Consider the following 17,826-nt stretch of genomic DNA (forward strand, 5'->3'; position numbering starts at 1 on the left):
AACAATAGACTAACCACAATAAGACACCACTTCACACGCATCAGGGTAGCTCTTTTGTTTTTAATTTTTTTAGTTAGAAAAAAACAGTAAACAAGTGTTGGCAAGGATATGGAGAGAGTGGAACCTTTGTGCATTGTTGGTGGAAATGAAAAATGGTGCAGCTGCTGTGGAAAATGGTATGGCAGGTCCAGAAAAATTAAACGTACAATTGCCATACAATCTTCCAGATATATACCCAAAAGAATTGAAAGTAGGGGTTGAAACAAATTTTTGTACAGCAATATTCATAGAAGCATGATTCACAATAGCCAGAAGGTGGAAACAACCCAAATGTTCATCAAAGGACACAGAGATAACCGAAGTATGGTATGTGTGTGTTTGTGTGTATGTGTGTATATACATATATGCATATATATATATATATATATGCAGTGGAATATTATTCAGCCTTTAAAAAGAAGCGAATTCCTTGGGACGCCTGAGCGTCCGACTTCGGCTCAGGTAATGATCTCATGGTTTGTGAATTTGAGCCCCACATCAGGGTCTGTGCTGACAGCTCAGAGCCTGGAGCCTGCTTCTAGTTCTGTGTCTGCTTCTCTCTCTGCCCCTCCCCTGCTCACATTCTGCCTCTCTCTCTCTCTCTCTCTAAAATAAATAATAAAACATTTTTTAAAAAAATTTTTTAAAAGAAGGGAATTCCAATACCTGCTACAATGTGGATGAATCTTTAAGACATTATGCTAAGTGAATAAGCCAGACACAAAAGGACATCATATGATTCCACTGATATTCCACGCACGGTACTTACAATAGTTAAATACACAGCAATAAAGGAGAATGTTGGTATACAGGGGTTGGGGACAAAGAAAGTGAGGCTCACCCCCAGCTAAACGTGGCCAAGGGAAGAAGACCTCTCTCCACCCTGACTCAAGTCTTCTGAGGTCACCACCCACCATTGTCCTGCTGACGATTCTTGATGGCTGCCAACAGTGACCCCCTATGGCCACCAGAAGTAATTTCAGGGGTTCCTTAAGGCCAGGGTAAACCTGGGGATGACTCTGCTTTGGGACAAAAGAAAGCCCCCAGGGATTCTTGAGCAATTCAAGAGAAGAGAAAACCCCAAGCAGGATATGAATCAGGCATGTGGAGACTCAGGCTGGCACTATTCTAAGTTGTAAAACCAAAAACATTTGGCACTCAGAGCATGAAGAACAGCTCTAACTGGTTACATCCAAAGAGACATTGCATAATTTCCCATCCCATGAGTAGATAGGACAGGCCCTTCTTCTGTGTTATCTTTTCCTTCCAGCCCCACCCCATCTCCAGACCGCACTGCGTCTCCTCAAACCCCTGCGGGTTCTGCCTGTCTCAAGCACACAGCATTTTAGAATCACCCACATGAAACCCAGACTCCAGAGCAGTCTCCTTTCTACGGGCAAAGAGAAGGGAACCAACGTAATTGGACTCCATACTGGGCCTGAGCACACAGTTTCTCCCTCAGTTCTGACCACACCCTAGCAAGGGGGGAGCCAAGCAGAGCACAGATCGTGTGTTAAGGGTCACACCAGAATCACACGGTTCAAGGAGGGAGGAGAGGGGTAAAGAAGAACACAGCTCCAATTTTTGGAAAGTGTATCATTCACCAAGTCATGCTGGCTTGTCTCCAAATCTCTGGGCAGCTAGATATCACCTAACTCCACATGCCTGCAAGTTCACAGTTGAGACATAATTAAATGAATTTCTGCCTGAAATATTCAGAGCTTCTCAGAAGCCAGAGCCTGCTCTGCTATTTGAACTGAACAACTAACTTCATATTCTAGTGATACTAAAGGAAACAATGCCTTTTTTCCTCTAACTTGGAGAATTTAATTTAGGTGTTTTATGAAAAACTGCTGCTCCCAGGAGATTAATGGCCCACTATAATCTCTCATATTAAATTAATTGAGTGCAGAATGGCTTTGCTGGTTTTGAATGACAGGCTCCAGAGTTTAGCGCATCATTCTTCAAGAAAGCATAAAATAGGGAACCAAAATCAGGGGACCTGAATTATCACCTTTCCTCTGTCTTTTGGAGGGTTTTCCATTTTCCGCTGCCACGCTGTACATTAATTAGCAATCAGGCAGCACTTGAGCCAGAGAATCTCCTGTCTCCGTCCCCAAGGAAACACCAGCCCAGCCCATAACGGTCCACCTCATCGTGTCACTACCAGAAGAGAAACGCTCCTGAGTGACACATCCTCCCTCTCCCTTTACCCTCCCAACAAGCCTCAACTCAACACGGATGTCCCCACTGTACAAAACAGAAACTGAGCAACTGAGCACGAACTTGGTCCACAGTCACCCTAGCCAGTGGCAGAGCTGGGGCGGGGCTCCCAGTCCAGGGCTCCTCCCCCTCCCACACTAGAGTAGCCTCATGTGACTTCACCCTGTAACTGTTCACCATATTTTCAGTATAAACCTTTGTCCCGCCTTCTTGTTTCTCCCCTCTCTTCTTCCGTTCTGAATCTAAATGAATTGTTCTTTAGCTCTTGCCTATCTTCCCTTTCTAGCCTCATTCTCGTCATTGTTCACCAGGAACCCCAGGCTGCAGCCGATTCGGAACATGTGCCATGCCCTATGCACACGATGATGACCTTGCTTTTGCTCAGTGCTGCTCCCTCTGCTGTGATGCCCTTCCCTGCCTTCTTTACCTCTCGGTTTTTCCCAAACCAAATGCCATTTCCTCCATGGAGGCCTTTCCAAATGCTCTATACACCGCGATCAAGTGGGATATATTCTGGGATGCAAGGATGGCTCAATAGCAGCAAATCAATAACTCTGACACACCACAGTAACAAAAAGAATAAAAATCACATGATCATCTCAGTAGATGCAGAAAATGCATTTCACAAAACTCAGCATCTTTTCATGATAAACACTCTCAAGAAATTGGGGATAGAAAGAATGTACCTCATAATAAAAGCCATATATGACAAGCCCATAACTAACCTCATAAGCCCCAGTGTATGGTTGAAAGCTTTTGCTCTAAGATCAGAAGCAAGACAAGAATGCTCACTGTCACCACTTTTATTCACCATAATGCTGGAAGTTCTAGCCAGAATAATTAGGCAAGAAAAAAATAATAAAAGGCATCCAAATCAGAAAGGAAGAAGTAAAACTATCTCTGTTTGCAGGTGGCATGACCTTGCACATAGAAAACCCTAATAATTTTACCCAAAAATTGTTAGAACTAATAAACAAATTAAAATGGCAGGATACAAAATCAACATACAAATGTCAGTTGTGTTTCTATGCACTAACAGTGAATCAGCAAAAAAATAATAATAAAACAACCCCATGTACAATAGCATCAGGGTGCATGAAACAGGCAATGGGGATTAAGGAGGGCACTTGTTGGGATCAGCACTGGGTGTTGTATGTAAGTGATGAATCACTAAATTCTACACCTGAAACTAATATTACACTATATGTTAACTAACTGGAATTTAAATAAAAGCTTGGAAATAAAAAAAAAAGAACAAAATACTAGAAATAAATTTAATGAAGGAGGCAAAAGACCTGTACACTAAAAACTATATGACATTGAGGAAAGAAATTGAAGAAGACACAAACAAATGGAAAGACTTATCCTGTGTTCATAGACTGGAAGAATTAATATTGTTAAAATAAATATACTACTCAAAGCAATGTACAGATTCAAAACAATCCCTATTAAAATTCCAATGGCATTTTTCACAGAAATAGAAAAAAATAATCCTAAAATTCGTATGGAACCACAAAAGATTTCAATAGCTAAAGCAATCTTCAGCAAGAAGAACAAAGCCAGAAGTATCTCACTTCATGATTTCAAATTATATTACAAAGCTATAGTAATCAAAACAGTACAGTACTGACATAAAAAGACACACAGGCCAATGGAAAAGAATGTAGAGTTCACAAATAAACTTATGTATATATACTCAACTAATTTTCAACAAAGGCACTAAGAATCCATAATGGGCAAGGATAGTCTCTTTAATAAAAGGTGCAGGGAAAAGTGGACAGCTACTAGAAAAGAATGAAATTGAACCTTTATCTCACAGCATACACAAAAATCACCTCAAAATGGATTAAAAGCTTAAATGTAAGACCTGAAACTGTAAAACACCTGGAAGAAAACCTAGGAAAAAAGTTCCTTGACATTGGTCTTGGCGATGATATTTTGGATATGACACCAAAAGCAAAATTAAACAGGTGGGATTACATCCATTCGAAAGCTTCTGCACAGCAAAGGAAGCCATCAACAAAATTAAAAGGCAGCCTGTGGAATAGGCAAAAATCTTTGTAAACCACATACCTAATAAGGGGTTAATATCCAAGATATATAGGAACCCATGCAACTCGATTAGCCAAAACAAATAACCCAATTTAAAAATAGGCAAAGGACCTGAACAGATATTTTTTTCAAAAAGATATTCAGATGGCCAACAGGTACATGAAAAAGTGCTCGACATCATTAATCACCAGGGAAATGCAAATCAAATGACACAGTGAGGTGTCACCTCACACCTGTTAGAATGTCTATTATCAAAAAGACCAGGAGTGCCTAGGTGCCTCAGTTAAGCAGGCGACTTCGTCTCAGGTCATGATCTCATGGTTTGTGAGTTCGAGCCCCGCGTCAGGCTCTGCATTGACCGCTCAGAGCCTGGAGCCTGCTTCAGATTCAGTGTCTCCCTCTCTCTCTGCCCCCCACCCTGCCCCATTCATGCTCTGTCTCTCAAAAAATAAATAAACGGGGACATCTGGCTGGCTCACTCGGTTAAGTGTCCGACTTTGGCTCAGGTCATGATCTCGTAGTTTGTGAGTTCAAGTCCCACATCGGGCTCTGGGCTGACAGCTTGGAGCCTGGACCCTGCCTCGGATTCTGTGTCTCCCTCTCTCTATGCCCTTCCCCAGCACTCACTCTCTCTCAAAAATAAATAAACATTAAAAATTTAAAAAAAATGAATAAACGTTTAAAAAAAGAAAAAAGACAAAAGATACCAAGCATTGGCAAAGATGGGAAGAAACTAGCACCCTCATATACTGCTTGTGGAAATGTAAAACGGTACAGTCACTTTGGAAAACAGTATGGCAGTTACTCTAAATGCTAAACATAGTTACCATATGACCTAGAAATTCCACTCCCAAGAGAACGGAAAAATATGTGCACACAAAAACCCACCAATGTTCACAGCAACATTATTCATAATAGCCAAAAAGTAGAAACAACCCAAAGGTCCATCAGCTAACAAATGGATAAACAACATGGTGGCACATGCCTACATTCAAATTTTATTCCACCACAAAAAGGAATGAAGTACTGACCCAAACTACAACATGGCTGGACTTGAAAGCATGCTGAATGAAAGAGGTCCGACACAGAAGGCCACGCAACGCATGATTCAATTCATATGAAATATCTGTAATAGGCGAAGGCAATAAGGACAGAAATTACATCAGTGGTTTCCAGAGGCATGACAAGAGAAGGAATAACCAATGTGTACAGAGTTTCTCTTTGCAGTGACGAAATGTTCTGAAACTAATAGTGGTGAAGGCTGCACAACGTAGCGAGTATACTAAAAGCCACTGAATTGTACACCTTAGGATGGTGAATTTTATGTCATGTGAATTGTATTTCAATTTTTTTAAGGTCTGTTTGAGGACTCTGGCATGTGGTTGAGAAAAGCTTGAGGACCAGAGGGCTGGCGAGCAGAAGTCACCCCACATCTCCGCTCTCCCTGCTGCGGCCCTGGTTCCAATCATCTCTAACGTGTACCCCGGCAACAGCCGCCTCCTCCCTCTCACTCCCAAGCCCACTTCGGGATGCTTCCCACTGTCCATCTGCATGAACCATGCCTTTTTATTTTCCATAGTTTTTGATGTTTTCACACCTGAGCCCAGAGAGACTGCCCCTCCCAGAGTTAGCCAAGTCCCAAAGATACTAAAGGGCTCACGTGCAAGTGTGCCTTTGTAAACCAGCCAATCAAATCACAATCACAATCAGTGATTTGTAAACCAGCCAATCAAAAACCTACATCCCAACCATTTCCTTTATCTAGTTCTTATACTCTGGGTCACTATCCACACGCCCCCATCACCCCAGGGCCAGGTGTCAGGCAACCAGAGACAGCCCCTATGCCCCAGAGACTGCAGAAATTATTCAAGCCCGCCAATCCTAAACATGCTTACCCTGCCTGGCCCTCCCTTTCCCAAGCAAACCACAGCAAAGGCTCTGGCCCACACTGTCCCCTGGCTCCCACCACCTCCTGACTGGCCCCAGGCCTTCCCCACGTAGCCCCGCCCCCTCGAGTAAAAACTTCCTCCTGCAAGATCCACATCTCCACATCTGCATGTGACACCAGACCTGATTCAAACGAACCGCGAGCACATACTGAAACACCACCTTGCAAATCTGGTCCCGCCTTCCCTCTCCCACCTAACTTCTTGCCACCGACAGCCTCCAAGCCTTTTCGCCACCCCCGTACATCTCCACCCTCCTGAGCACCCCACACTCCGGTCACCATGCCTTTACACCTGCTGGGGTCTCCATCTCCTGCGCCCTCTCCCTCCTCCACTTGTTTGCCTCAGTTGTTCCTGTGCCCCCCATCAAGCTCCACTCCGTAATGCTGCGTCTGGAAGCCCGCCAGGATCGCCACTCTGTTCCAGCAGTACGTGCTACTTTCTCCCTCCAAGCCCGTCGCCTGTGAGTCTGGCCCATGAGTCCCTCCAAGATAAGCACCATGAACCCTCATTTCTGGATGCCCAGGGCTTGGCCAGTGAAGTACTGGTAGCTCAGTAAATGTAGGGTTTCGTTTTTTAGTGTAAGAAATCTCCCCCCTAGGCAGAGAGCCCTTACCCTCTGGGTCCTCGGCAGGGCCGCGCGTGGGTGGCCCCGGCTAAAGGCGTGTGGGCCGCGCGCGCGCGAGCGAACCGGAAGGAGGACGGGGCACAGACACAACTGGGAGGTGGGTGGGCGGGGAGGCAGGCCCGAGTACTCACGCTGCTCCTCCCACTCGCGCTCCTCCTTCTCGCTGGCGTGGCTCTGCAGCTGGGCCTGCTTCAGGGTCCAGTAGAGTTCCTTCGCCCTCTGCTCTTCCTGGAGGCGAATCTGCTCCTCTCCCCGCTTCCGCTCCTCTTCCTCTTTCCTCTAAAATATCATGGGGACAGAGGGGCGTGAGGTCACGAGAGAGAAGCGCCCCTGTGCGGCTGAGCAGGGCTGAGCCGTCGCGCAGCGGGGCGGGGTGGGCCGGCCCGGCAGGTGGCGGTGGCTCAGTTTCCGGCTCTGACGCAGAAATGGCAACAGTTCGTTAGGCCTAATCCAGGCAGCGGGAAGGATCAAATGGGTAAAAACACATGGAACAATGTGTAGACTCTAAAGCTTTCTGCAAAGAAAGGGGGACGCTGGGCCATCTTGCATTGTTGGGGGGAAGGCGAGTAAGTACCCGTCTTCCTGGGGGCCAGTGAAGCAGGATAGGACCATGTCCTAACCTTATGTCCGAATAAGGTATTTCAGAGACAAGCAGGGTTGCCCCACTTCTGCAATTGTTGTTGTCCCTCTTTTAATCTCCAAAAGAGCTGTGTGTGTGTGTGTGTGTGTGTGTGTGTGTGTGTATTTTCCTCTACCTTTGGTCAAACGTGCATTATATGCCAAAGGCTCATTTAAAAAACCAGCCAGTCTATGGGGTGCCTGGGTGGCTCAGTCGGTTAAGCATCTGACTTCCACTAGGGTCATGATGTCACGGTTTCTGAGTTCAATCCCCACCTTAGTCTCTGTGCTGACAGCTCAGAGCCTGGAGCCTGCTTCGAAGTCTGTGTCTCCCTCTCTCTCTCTCTCCCCTCCTCTGCTCACACTCTGTCTCTCTCTGTCTTTCAAAAATAAACATACATACATACATAAATGGAATAAAACCACCAAGTCTCAGGGCGCCTGGGGGTGGCTCAGTTGGTTAAGCATATGACTTCGGCTCAGGTCATGATCCCATTGCTTGTGGGTTCGAGTCCTGCATCCGGCTCTGTGCTGATAGCTCACAGCTACGAGCCTGGAGCCTGCTCCGGATTCTGTCTTGGTCTCTTTGCCCCTCCCCCTCTCAAGCTGTCTTTGTCCTTTCTCTCTCTCTCTCTCTCTCTCTCTCTCTCTCTCTCTCAAATATACATTAAAAAAAATTTTTTTTAATACAATAAAAACCGGCAAGTCTCCAAACCACTTCACCCCAACCTACCCCACCCTTCCCCAGTGCCCAGAGGCCACCATTCTCCCTTATTTTGGCTGCTCGTGTGGTTACATCTCCATCTGCCTAATGCGGCTAATATTTTGATGTATCAATTCTAGGCATTAAACTACTGCCTTTCATTTTTGCTTCATGACTATTTAGCACTAATGTTTCTCACACAGGTACACACCCGAACTTTCCCTCTCTTCATCCTCGCAATGTCGACATCGCTCTCTGTGGTGAAATCAAGGAGTCAGACTAAATATGGCTCACCGCAAAGCCAGAGTGGGGCGCTGTGATGTCCTTTAGCCTTCTAACACAATCTCTGAAACGTGGGTATATGTCTCACAACCTACAATCTGCCTTTTTCATGGGCAACGGTTTTTTCTTTCTTCCTAAAATGATGATTGACAAGTCGTTACTTAACTAATAATGGCATCTTATATTTAGTAAAACATGGTAGTATGATGGCTGTTTCTTTCCTGAGTTTATAATTGTTTTATCCTGAAGTTGAATATTGAGTTTTCCCAAACTTCTCTAAGACCTGTGGTAGATCTTTCTCTGTGTTTATTATTTCTTAAAGATTTTTTTTAAATGTTTATTTATTTGAGACAGAGAGAGAGAGAGCACTAGTTGGGGAGGGGCAGAGAGAGAGAGAGAGAGAGAGAGAGGGACAGAGGATCTGAAGCAGGCTCTTTGCTGACAGCAGAGGGCCCGATGCGGGGCTTGAACTCACGAACCGTGAGATCATGACCTGAGCCGAAGCCAGACGCTTATCCAACTGAGCCACCCAGGTGCCCCACTGTGCTTATTATTATAACAGATAAACAGCAGTTATTATTTTTCCAGGATCATCACTGCCCCCAGATGCCAGCCTCCCTTTTTCTCCCAACTCAACTGGTTGTTACCGGAGTCTCCTGTCTGTCCACCCACCAGGGACTCATTTCTCAGCCCTCCCTGAGTTGAAGCTCTTGTTTCTTTGTTCCTTGTTCTTTTTCTGGCCCCTTCATCATTTGGCAGCAACAGGACTTGTCAGCTATGGACGCACAGAGAGACACTCACTGAGTCTTAGCTGAAAACATCTATATGCTGCCCTCAGATATAACAGCTCATTTGGCTGAGCATAGAATTTAATTAAAAATCATTTTCCTAAAGCAAAATTTAGAAGACTTTACCTCCTAGCAACCAGGACTGCCACTCGGATTCTCAATCTTCTGCATGAGATATTAATTTTTCTCTTTATCGCTGACATTCTGAACGTAGTTACATGATGTGCCTTGGTGGCGATTTTCTTTCATTGACTGTGCCAGGCACTCAGGTAACTTTCTGCCTGAAGTCTCAGATCTTTCCAGTCTAATACACCTTGGCTTAGAATTTCTTGGATAATTTCTTCTCCTCTCACTGTTTTTCTTTCTAGAACTCCTGTTTGTCAAATGCTGGACTCCTTGACTTGATCCTCTTGGTGCCTTATCATTTCTCTCTTATTTTCCATCTCCTGTCTTTGCTGTTCTACTTCCTGGTTGATTTCACTGACTTTCTTGTCTAAATCTGCTACTACATTTTTTATTTCAAGCACTGCATTTGTAATCCCCAAGCCCTCCTTCTTATTCGTTGGTCGTTCTTTTTGGCTTCATTGCACCCTGTTCTGGTTTCATCCCTGTTATGAGTGTAATGTTTCATCTCTGAGGATGTTAGAGCTTTTTCTCCCCTATATTCTGATTTAGATCTATTTCCTCTGTTTTTTGTTTTTTTATTTTCTTAAAGTGTGTTTTATGTGATGCTTGTCATTCGTGTTGGAGGCTTTCCTCAGATGTCTGATGTTTCCTGGCTGCCTATTCATATTCAATAGAGAAAATAACTACACAGAGACTCAGAGTATATAGACAGGACTTCTTTGAGAGGTGGGCTCCACTCTAGGATGAATGGACAAGGAATCAGCCATTTCGCTGGGGAACGCTCAAGTATCTAGAAGTCCTTTCTCGGAGATTATCCTATCTGAGTGATGTCTGACCACCAGCATACCAGAAGTCTGTGGGGGAGGCAGGCTGCAGGCAGGACAGCCCTTAGACCCTAGCAAGCAGAACCCATAGCCTACACCTCACATTTCATAGGAACACCATGCTTTGAAATGTCTTCTTTGCAAACATCCCTCTCAGGTCCCCCCCACTGCAGCAGTGGAATCCAGGTAAGGTACTCCAAGTCCAGATCGGCTCCTGCATGAGCCCTAGTCTCCGTTTCTCCCCCTCGGTGCTCTCTGACCCTTCCTTCATGAAAGGTGTTAACCATATGCCCCATAGGGGCTCCAGGATTCATTTATGGAGTCATCCTGGAGCCTGATGGCCAGGCCATGGTTCCAGGAGGGTAACCTGGCAAGAAGATGAAACCTGCCAGCTAGCATGGTATTTTCTTTTTTTTTTTTTAATGTTTATTTATTTTTTTTGAGAGAGAGAGTAAGAGAGAAGGAGGGGCAGAGAGAGAGGAGAATTCCAAGCAGGCTCTGCACTGTCAGTACAGAGCCGGATGTGGGGCTTGATCCCGCGAACTGTGAGATCATGACTTTAGCCAAAATCAAGAGTTGGACACTTAATTGACTGAGCCACCCAGGTGCCCGCAGCACCATATTTTCATCACAGGATCGCATGCGATTAGGTCACCAGAACAGACCTAACAGGCTGATTTTATGTGGCTCAAGTTAATAATTTATTATAAACAAAGACACCATGCAGAAATACCTGCGGCCCTGTGCATCCTAGGGGAACCCTGGCTGCAGGTCCCACTGCACGTGTTCAGACCTTTACCGTTTCCCATCTGCCCCGGGCCTGCTCTCTCCACTCTGCCTGACACACTGAGCTCTGGACCCCTGCCAGCGCCCCATCTCCTTCCGCTTGGAGAGAGGGATGTAGCAGCCTGGAAGAAATGGATGAAAATGGGGACACGGGGGTCCAGCCACACCACAGAGAAACTGAGCCAGTCTGAGCTCCCCTCGCCATAGTCCCTGGTGCCTCCGGGTCCTGAGCCCGTCTGGACCAGACCAATACAGCTCACCTACTCACCCTCTTCCTGCAGGCGCCCCACTGAACCCCTCCCCACTTCCCCCTCCCGGCAACCAAACTCTGGTGAATATTTTCTCATCTGTTCTCTCTTCTCGTCTTCTATCTCCTTGTGCTTTAGAACTTTCTCGGTCCTTTGCTACTATTTTAATGGATCAACAAGAGAAAAAAAAAAAAGATAACTGAGTTTTAATCCCTCATTTAATAAAGACAAAGTTTTTTGTTTCTTCTGAAATGGTATAGATTAAGGTTTTTCCACTAATTCAAATCCATTTTTTAATCCTAAAGAATAAAATTTCCACTTCCAAATGAGCCACTCTCAAGAGTTGGGAATTAGGGCTAAAGAAGGCAAGTGGCTTCATGTAGTCACTCACCAAACACAAAGCACCTAGAGGCTCAGGCCGGCATCGGGCTGTGGGCTCTGGGGACACAGCCATGGGCATGACGCACACAGGCCCCACCCTCAGAGCTCACCTTCCAGTGCATGAAACACACCAGACAAATAAAAATCAGGAAATGCCAGAGAATAATAAACAGTGTGCAAAGAATTAAAACAGGGTAAGTGACAGAATTTAGGAAGCTACTTTAGGCTGTGTGACCAGAAGCCCTCCTAGGAGGGACAATGTGATCTGATAACCGAACAATAAGGAAGAATATTGGTAAGTAAGTACTGGGGAAAAGAAATTTCCGGGCAGAGAAAAACCACACACACAATAGGGCCAGCATTGCAAATGGGTTTGCCATGTTTGAGTACAGAATCATCTACCGTGTTTGAAAGAAGAAAAGTGAAAATGCTATCTTTGATGAGTTCGAGAAGCCATCTGACGTCCCCAGAGGCCTGCCGTTAGCAGCAGGATGCGTGTGCCTGGGCTTCAGGGCAAGTTCAGCTGAAGATATTGGCTGAGAAGCCATCTGCAGAGGGATGAAGTGTCTCAGCCACAGGACCTAATGCTATCCCTGAGAGAAAGAATGCAGATCAAAAGAAAGCAACCAGAGATAAATCACAGAGATGAAAGTACAGCGTAGGGAATATAGTCAATAAAACCGTAATAATGTTGCATGGTGACGGATGGTGACCACGCTTATCGAGGTGAGCGTTGCGTAATGCATAGAATGGTCAAATCAGTATGTTGCACACCTGAAACTAACACTGTACATCAATTACACTTCGATAATAACAGTCAAAAAGAGAGAGAGGGAGAGAGAACAACCAGAGTGTCTTGGGCCACTCCACCATTTAAAACTTGAGAGAAAGAGCTGGAGCCAGGAAAGGAGGCTGAGAAGGAAGGCCAACAGATAAGCTAAAAACCCAGAAGGGGCGATGTCTGTTGGAGAAGCCAATAGAAGAGAACATTTCAAGTAAAAGGGAGTGGTAAACTGAGCTGCAGGCCCAGAGACATCGAGACAGCACAGAAGATAAGGACAGAGAAGCGACAAGGGAAGGCGGGTGGTGGCCACAGGATGTGATGGGAGAGCGAAAGCGGCCAAGGTAAGGGGAGGGGAAGGCAGCCATCCAGGCGACTGAGGGGAGGGAGTGGAATGACCGCAGGCAGCCCTTTAAGGACATCTGCAGACGAGCAGAGACAGGGATCAACAGGTGGAGGGGAGTGTGGGGTCAGGAGGGAAATAGCCTCAGGTGAGAAATGCTAGAGTCAAGAATTGGTGATGGATACAAAACTGGAACCAAAGTCGGCCTGGCTCCAAAGCAGAACAAGCGGGGTTTTAGCTCAAAGCCATGAAAAAAACTCCCCTTCGGCAATCACCAGCATGTCAGCAGAGCAAAAATCAGCCCCACGTGGGCACAGCATTACAGTGTACACAGCAGGTTTCCTGTGCCCCCACAGGGCCCCCCCACCTCTGACCAAGGAGGTCACATCACCCAACACACAGAGCGCCAGCCAAAATGGCGTCCACCCAGACACTTCAGATCCAGCACCTGCCCACGTCAGGTCTTCCAGGCGGGAGCAGGTCTTAGGGAAAATACAGTCAGCCAAGACCTGTCAGAGTCAGAGGGGCTTCAGCCTCCTGGTCCTACTTTCTGATACAGACAAGGAGTGTATTGGCTTGCTTGGGCTCCCATAGCGAAGTACTACAAACCAGGAGGCTTAAACAACAGACACTTATGAGCTACAGAGGCCATAACTCATCAATTAGAACACCCATTCGTCCGAGATCAAGGCGTGGGCAGGGCTGGTTTCTTCTGAGGCTTCTCTCCTTGCCTTCTAGATGGACCATCTTCTCCCTGTGTCTCACATGCCCTGTCTTCTGTGGGCACACATGTCTGTGTCCAAATTTCCTCTTCTTATAAGGGCACCAGTCATACTGGATTAGGGCCCACCCTGAAGACCTCATCTTAACCTATGACCTTTCTAAAGACCTTACCTCTACATACACTTACATTCTGTGATGGTGGAAGTTAGGCCGTCAACATATGAGGCCCATAACAAAGAGACTGCACCCCAGAGAAGGGTCATGACTGATGCTTGGCCTGACGTCCTCCAAGTTCATCCATGTTGTCACAAATGGCAGGGTTTCCTTCTTTATTAAGACTGAATAATATTCCATCATATTATATATATATATATATATACACACACACATTACATACACATATATATGTACACATATACATTATGTATATATATCACATTTTATCCATTCATTGGTCAACAGACACTAGATTGTGTTTGGTGAAAAGCTACAAAGTTTCAGTGATGCAGGATGAATAAATTCTGGAAATACAATGTACAGCATGGTACCTATAGTTAATACTATACTGTATACTTGAAATCTGCTAAGAGAGCAGATGTTAAGTGTTCTCACCACACACGAAAACGGTAACCAGGTAAGGTGAGAGACGCGTTCATTTTCTTGATTATGGTAATCATTTCACAATGTATGCATACACCAAAACATTGCACATCTCAAATATATACAATTTTTCTTTGTACATTGTAGCTCAGTAAAGGGGGGGGGGTGATAATTACCAGCAAATAAATAAATACATAAATAAACGGCAGTGCCACTGTTCACTCAATCCTCCCACGAATGAACAACAGACTGGGAGTCGGAAAACAGCCTCCATCTCCAAGGAAAATAACTGGCCACTTACTGTGACAAAGACAAGCTTCTCACAGGGATGGGGACAACAAAAGGAAACATTTTGCACCTACAGATAAAGAGCACTGCATCCTTCCCTCCAGGGTCTTGCTGAAATGACTCACCCCTCACAGCTGAAATTGTCTGAAAAGCTCTCCCTGTTTGGGGCTGCTTTCAGAATCCTTCGGCTCCTCCATGAGCCCCAGTGAAAAGTCTATCTTTAAATTTAGCAGCCACAGGCCAAGGCAGCCAAAAGGCGACTATGAAAACACTCCCTTCCACATTAGGAATGGATGCCTTTTTCTGGCAGGCCCAAAGCCCTCTGAGCCGTCCGGCTTATTCAATCCCCCTTCTCCTGATAACCCATCAGTAACAGCACACCACAGGAGCCCCCAGAGGCCCGGGTCCGCCCCACCCCGATGGAAAATGTCACCGAGACAGATGCTTTTCTGGAAGGCATAGTCGCTTTTGTTGTGTTGGGGAGCAAGCAGTCCTGTCCCCTTCAAGGATCCTTCCTGCGGCACTAAGAATCAGACTGACGTGAGACAGATTAACAGGAGAAAATCAGATTTAATAAACAGATATACAAGGAAAGCACACAGATAGGGAAATTCCAAAGACCATCAGGCAAAATGAGGGATCTGTGTCATCCTGAGCTTAGGAGAGGCGATAGGGGTCTGGGACTTCAAAAGAAAAGAATGCACCTCACAGGGTGATAAAGAGATGAGCAGCTGTTTGGCAATTAGATGTCTGCCCTGCCATACAGATGGGTCACTCAGATAAAATTTATCACTGTTAATAACCCTCATTCTGGAAAACAGCCCCCACTGAGATTCTTCTATGTGGTTGGAGGGAGGGACGATAGTTTCTCCTGAGACCTCAGGGTCTCAATTGCCTTCAGCTCAAAATAGTCCACATGCCAAGGTGGCACATTCCAGGGGCGGGAGGGCTGTCCCAAACCCTTTAGTTGTTCATCTGGCCCAAATAATACCATCATGCTTTTCGAGATGAGGTACACCAAAAGGGCAGGGCCAGGCCTGTATCATTTATTCCCCCATTGACAGCCCCCAGCACAGAGCCTGGCAGATAGCAGGTGCTCCATAAACACTGACTGGAGGAGCAAGTGAACAAGTGAAGGTAAGACAGGGCTTGTGATGATTGTTGAAAGGCGAAGCGTAAACTATATCATGTTGTCCTGTTGATGCCAGCCTTGTCCAAGAGAAACTCAGATAAAGTCTACAATTTTCTAGAGAAAATTGAAAAGTGGAAAGTGTCCCCACCATTTATATAATCCTTTTGGAAATAAGGTGGGGATAGTTTCTGTAGTCATACAAGATGTCACGAAGGGCCAAAATGAACTACAACCTTAAAGGAGAAAGAAAAAACAAAGAGCGTGAGTGGCCTTGAATAGAAAATGGAAAAAAAAATTAAAGGGCAGCCTAACTCTATCAACCCGTGCCTGTTCCTTATCAGGAACCCTGGCAGGAGGCGGGAGGGGAGGGAGACTAAGAGTGAGAGAGAAGGAGCCTTATTGTCCGTGTTCTGCGGTCTTAAGCAGAGACAGAAGCAGCCAAAAGCAGTTTTATGAGTTAAGAAAGCAGAGAAAATATGCAAATTATATCTGGCCTCCTGATCCCCTTTTTTACTAAAGGAACATTTTCATATGCATTGTAAATTGCATTCCAATGGTGCCAGCCACAACAGAATGGTTTTTAAAAACAGGTTTCCAGCTGTCTGTATCTTCTATTTTGAAGTTCCCTCTTTAACCTGACACAAGATTCTGGGATTTTTTTCCTCCCCATTTTCTCAAAGGAATGTTCGCTATTATCTGTCCTATAAGCAGGAGGATTTCAAGAACCTGCCTGCATCCTCCACACCGGTAGCCGGAAGTGAGCCCAGCCAGCCCCCCTCCACCAGCAGGCTTCCCATCCAGCGTCTCCCCTCTCTTCCAGCCCCCACCCCAAGTTCCCCTTCTAGAGAACTACATTGGCCCAGCCAGCCCAAGCACATTCTCTTCCCCCAAGCCTTCTCTGCCTTCCCAGATCTCCATAGCAACAGGGTGGCACCCTGTCCCTACTCCTCAGCCTGGGGCTCTGATGTCTTTGCTCTTTGGGTTCCCCCCATCCCGGCATTTAACTGATGCCAAGCCTTGCCGATTTCACCTCCGTTTCTCTGTGTCCATCCCCCTGAATCTCACCATAGTCACACTCAGCAGTTCCCACTTGGACCACTGGCCTCTCCCTCTCGCCATGCCTTCAGCACTTGAATCATAACCATCATCACCAGTTACTCTCACTGAACTTGATCTGGCCATGTCCCTCTGCTTCGAGATCCTCACAGCTCCGCTCTGCCCGCAGGGAACTGTCTGCCTCTTTGTGGTAGCACCCAAGGGCTCCACAGCCTACCTTGCCAGATCCCTGTCTGGCTTCCCCCATCACTTTTTCCTCTCCCACCAGCAGACCATTCAGGATTCCACATATCTCCTGTCCATTTCCCATCTCTGCTCACACCCTGACACGTACAGGTGCTCCATTGAGCTCCATCATAGTCCCCCAGGCGTGGTGGGGGCTGAAGGTTACTCCCGGAGTTATCTCTCTCTCTCCCCTGGCACCCGCTACGCTTGAGGAGAGGAGGGAGTTTATAACTACCACCATCACTTCCCCCAAACAACCTGCACTCAGGTTCTCAGGGAAAGGGGGAAAAATGTATGAAATTAAACGAACGTTGTTGGCGTATGCCTGCATGCGAGCCTCACGTCAGGTTAGAGTCTTGGTTGTTGAAAGACACAATAAAAATTATCTAAGCCAATCTCTAATCCGGTGCGGAAATCCCTTTGGCGAAACTGATCCGCTTGTCTATTACCAAGTAACAAACTACCAGAAAACATAATGGCTTAAAACAACAACAATCTTATTTGCCTGTGGTTCCATAGGTTAATCCGAGGCATCCGAGGCCAATCATTTGGTTGGGGTCATTCACTGGAAGAACCAAGAAGATTCCACTCACGTGTCTGATGACTCAGTGCTCCCTCACACAGCCCCTTTCTCTCTGCCTGGCTTGCCTGGGTTTCCTTACAGAGTGATGGGTTAAGGTCATAGGGCTTCTCATGGGGGCAGCTTCCAAAAGTGAGCATCGCAAGAGGGGCCGAAGCTACAAATCTCCTGTATCCTGTCCCCAAATGTTACACAGAGTCATTTCTACTGCACTCTACCGATCAAAGCTAGTCACAAGGCCAGGGCAGACTCAAGGGAAGAGCAGTCTCAAAGAGAGACATGGCAAAGAACTTGCCACCGGCCATATTTAATCCACCACAGAAACTTTTCAGATACCATTTCAGCCCATGGTAAGCGGTTCCTGCAATGAAGATCTCATCACAATACAAGGGTAGCTCGCTTACAGACAGCTCTGACAGGAAATATCCTAGTTCATAAACCTGGCCCTTCCCAC

The 17,826-nt window shown here is 46.1% G+C and overlaps 1 protein-coding gene across 2 annotated transcripts in view; it reads right to left on the minus strand.

Moving 5' to 3' along the window:
* Positions 1-17,826, minus strand: part of SH2D4B (SH2 domain containing 4B) — a 62,742-nt gene that overhangs the window by 39,360 nt on the left and 5,556 nt on the right. For both annotated transcript variants that reach the window (XM_032595226.1, XM_032595225.1), the window contains exon 3: positions 7,020-7,167. In XM_032595226.1, the coding sequence (XP_032451117.1) occupies positions 7,020-7,167 (148 nt within the window). The remainder of the gene's footprint in view (positions 1-7,019; positions 7,168-17,826) is intronic.

Source organism: Lynx canadensis, chromosome D2, assembly GCF_007474595.2.
Source record: "Lynx canadensis isolate LIC74 chromosome D2, mLynCan4.pri.v2, whole genome shotgun sequence".
Lineage (NCBI taxonomy): Eukaryota > Metazoa > Chordata > Mammalia > Carnivora > Felidae > Lynx > Lynx canadensis.